Source organism: Centroberyx affinis, unplaced genomic scaffold (assembly GCF_046629955.1).
Source record: "Centroberyx affinis isolate AG114_WGS23_722 - 3 ecotype Tasmania unplaced genomic scaffold, CSIRO-AGI_Caff_v1 ptg001798l_1, whole genome shotgun sequence".
Taxonomy (NCBI): Eukaryota; Metazoa; Chordata; class Actinopteri; order Beryciformes; family Berycidae; genus Centroberyx; species Centroberyx affinis.
Genome location: NW_027280188.1, coordinates 127,501 through 131,478, shown reverse-complemented (window position 1 = coordinate 131,478; position 3,978 = coordinate 127,501). Strand labels below are relative to the sequence as shown.

Sequence of the window (3,978 nt, the reverse complement as noted above, 5' to 3'; positions counted from 1 at the left end):
TGAGCAGTGAAAATGTCTTTCATTAGAGCGCCACCATGTGTTATTTAAAATAAACACACATCGGACCAAAAAGTTGGATCTAACTCAGAAGGAGTCTAACTTTAAAGGAATATTACAGGAATATTATCAGATACCATAGGAAATAAAAAAATATATATATATATAAAATAAGATAAAGACACTATAAACTCACTACTGAGTAACACAGACACTTCCCCATAAGAATAATACTAATAATACTAATGCTAGTAAAGTAATAATAGTAAAGTTCATGTATTTAACACTTATCTAAGCAAAGTTCACAAAGTGGTTAAAGTAGTATTAGTAGTATAAAAGAGTAAAATAGTAAAATGTATGGAGAGGAGATAAAAATAAGAAAACATTTAACAGAAAAGTTGAAATATTACATTAATTGCAATGCCTCAGTTTGACCACAAGGAGGCAATACAGGTTTTCATTATGTGTCACCGTTTTTTCCTTCCGACTCGTGTGTTGCCTCTTCTATAAGTGTCCCCAGTCCAACATTCTGCCCCTCATCAGTTCCACAACTGTGTAACTCGCTGTCATGAGCGCTGATAACTCGAGTGGAAATGTGTCCGTTCCTCTACGAAATCTACTGAACTCCATCCAGTGTGTCAGAGACAGAGTCAGAGGTAAACAAGAGACACATTTACCTCAAATAACTAGCTACCGGCTAGCTAGCTAACGTTAGTGTCGTGTTGTGTTGCGAGGTAATGCTAATGCTAAACGGCTAGCGTTAGCTGGGGCTTGGTTTCTACGCTGTGTGGGTGATTTGTCTATAATTAATGAATAGTAAGGTGTTTGCTCAGCTTTACCCTAAAATATTTAGCTAATTACTTGTAGCAGACGGAAGGACCTTCCCGTTTTCTAGACGGGAACTACGGGAACTAACTCTGCTAATGCTAGCAAGCCAACTGTCAAATTGAAGTTTGTCAACATCATGGTTTAGCAACGGGTATCAGTTGCTCTCTAGTCTGCAAACAAACAGATCAGAGAGTTGAGCCTCCGAGCCTAACACTGTTCTAGGCTGAGTCTTCGTGCCGCTCAGTTTGTGGTGACATTGTAAACAAATGTGAGACTGTTCAAATCCTGCTCAGCCTGCAGAGGGAAGATTAAATGTTCATGTTCCACAACAGATGGAGAATCCAACGAGTCAGACGGAGCGTTCAACCTCTCCAACTTCTGGGACACTCTGAGTGAGTATATACCTCTTCCTCATTATCCTCCTCATTATCCTCATCCTCTTCCTCATTATCCTCCTCATTATCCTCATCCTCACCCCCCTGTAATCTTCTCTCTCTCTCTCTCTCTCTCTCTCTCTTTCTCTGTCTCTATCTCTTTCTCTCTGTCTCTCTCTTTCTCTCTCTGTCTCTTTCTGTCTCTTTCTCTCTGTCTCTCTCTTTCTCTCTCTGTCTCTTTCTCTCTCAATTCAATTCATTTCTCTCTCTCTGTCTCTTTCTCTCTCTCTGTCTCTTCCTCTCTCTCTCTCTCTGTCTCTTTCTCTATCTCTATCTCTCGCTCTCTGTCTCTCTCTCTCTCTCTCTGTTATGTCTCTTTCTCTCTCTCTCTGTCTCTTGCTCTCTCTATCTCTCTATCTCTCTGTCTCTCTCTCTCTCTCTCTCTCTCTCTCTCTCTGTCTCTTGCTCTCTCTGTCTCTCTCTCTCTGTCTCTCTCAATTCAATTCAATTCAATTCAGGGAGCTTTATTGGCATAACGTACATGTGCACATGTTGCCAAAGCATAGATTCAAACATAAATGAGATAGAGATAAATTAAAATGAAATAAACTGCATATTAAATATATATATATTCTCTCTCCCTCCCTCTCTCTCTGTCTGTCTGTCTGTCTGTCTGTCTGTGTCTCTCTCTCTCTCTCTCTCTCTCTCTCTCCCTCCCTCCCTCCCTCCCTCTCTCCCTCCCTCCCTCTCTCTCTCTCTCTCACTGTCTCTCTCTCTCCTCAGACCAGGCAGTGAAGGCAGTCTCTCAGGAAGCCACTAAACTCAGCCTGGCCTTCTCCAAACCCCCGCTGCCGTCACAACAGGTCAGGTTATTATTATTGTTATTATCATGGTTTCATCACACCAGTGAAGCCCCACAGACACGAGAGGTCATATCTGACCAGTGTATCTATACACAGATCATGATAGAGCTGTAAAGTTGTTGCCAAATAAATTATTATGTTTCTCAAGCTGTTAATAGTGCTGTTCGTAATGTGTGATACATTATGAATTACAACATAGTGACAGCATAGTTTTTAATGTATTTTTGTTCTTTCTTCCTCTTCCTCTTCTCTCTCTCTCTCTCTCTCTCTCTCTCTCTCTCTCTCTCTCTCTCTCTCTCTCTCTCTCCAGGACGGAGAGAAGTTAGCAGAGTCGATCCAGAAGAGCGTCCTGACTCTGTCCACTGTGTACTACTGGCTGCCCAAGAGCCAAGGTAACAGCTGTCCTGACCTGAGGCTTTCTTTAGAAACAATCAACACTGTAGAGTCAGGACCGGCCAAGTCACTAGAAAAACCAAGCCTCCTGTTTTCTCTTTTCTCATTTATATCCTTATGTCCTCATTTTTTTCTGCTGCAGTGACCCAGTTTCCATACAGGAATCATTAAAGTTTTGTCCAATCGAATCTTATCTCATGCCATTAAATGTGATTTGGCCTGATAATTCAATATTAATAGCAGTAATTACCCAAGAGTATAGTTGTTCTTTCCTGTGATGCAGCACTGAAATACCCATAATCAGGCGAGAACGTTCTCAAGGATGTGATAGCTTTTATATTCCTCTTTCCAATGCACACATAGTGTACACAGAGTGTAAAACAAGAAAGTACAAGAATAGCCTTAGAACAAAAAAAAGTAAAAAACAAAAAAAACGTCCCATTCCCGTTATTTATCTTCCCAACAAAGGAAGAATATAGACCCTTGGTACTGTAGTGTCGCTCCGGACGAACTAGTTATCCCATTGTCCTCTACTCTGGAGAGGATTCCTGAAAATTAACAAAGAATAGTGAACTTTATTAACGATATTTTGCAGCATATATTGGCAAACAATTACCATATGGAAATGAAAAAGAGCGAGTGAAAAAGAAAAAAAGAAATAATAATAGTTAAATAATTAAATCAAACTAAACAAAATTAAATCACTTTTTTTTTTTCTCACTCTGGGCGCATCTTAATATACTTTCATTGTGAGGCAAGTTAAGTTGGATTCCCTTAACGGTTAATATGCGTCCATTTAGATATGGAACCAAATAGAGCTGGCAAATAATATGGTCCAGAGAGGCACCTGTTCAGTCTAATATAAATGTGAAGTAAGGCTACCCTATGCCTAGACCACCATAATGGGAGGACTATTATACTTCAAAATAACAGAAACATCTTTATGACTTCTCTGAAAGGTTTTCTCCAAAGTAGTCTAGGCCCACTGGCCACTTCATTAGGTATACCTGTGCAGTAGCAGGTGACTGAACAGGCTGACTGTCACTAACAGGCTGCTGTCGGTGTTTCAGGCGTCAGTCTGCGGCGGCAGGTCAGAGACGCCACAGTGGAGGTTCTGGATGGAGTCGCACAACTGGTGGAGGTCATACTGAGCTCACCGCTACAGAGGTACACACACACACACACACACACACACACACACACACACACACACACACACACACACACACACACACATTGCAGAGGGGAGTCATAATGAATGGCATCATAGCAACTTCAGTACTACAGAGCTTGCAACACACACACACACACACACACACACACACGCCGTAAAACTTCAATTAAAAGCCGAGTCCCTGTTGCTGGCCGGGTGTGGCTACACGTTTTGACAAATAAAGGCCGGTCTCAATTAGAAGCCGGTTGCCATTGACGCTGCGAAGCAGTTAATTTTTATTTTTTTTACTTGCATTCAAACGTCAGTCACATTTGCTGATCGCCATGGCGGCACAAAAAAGTACGACCTG

At 41.3% G+C, this 3,978-nt stretch overlaps 1 protein-coding gene across 1 annotated transcript in view; it reads left to right on the top strand.

Annotated features, from left to right (window-relative positions):
- Positions 1-546: 546 nt before the first annotated feature.
- Positions 547-3,978, top strand: part of ccndbp1 (cyclin D-type binding-protein 1) — an 18,271-nt gene continuing 14,839 nt past the window's right edge. Inside the window, exons 1-5 of the mRNA XM_071529538.1 lie at positions 547-653; positions 1,158-1,217; positions 1,983-2,062; positions 2,373-2,454; positions 3,526-3,622. Coding sequence (XP_071385639.1) covers positions 566-653; positions 1,158-1,217; positions 1,983-2,062; positions 2,373-2,454; positions 3,526-3,622 — 407 coding nt within the window. The 5' untranslated portion in view covers positions 547-565. The remainder of the gene's footprint in view (positions 654-1,157; positions 1,218-1,982; positions 2,063-2,372; positions 2,455-3,525; positions 3,623-3,978) is intronic.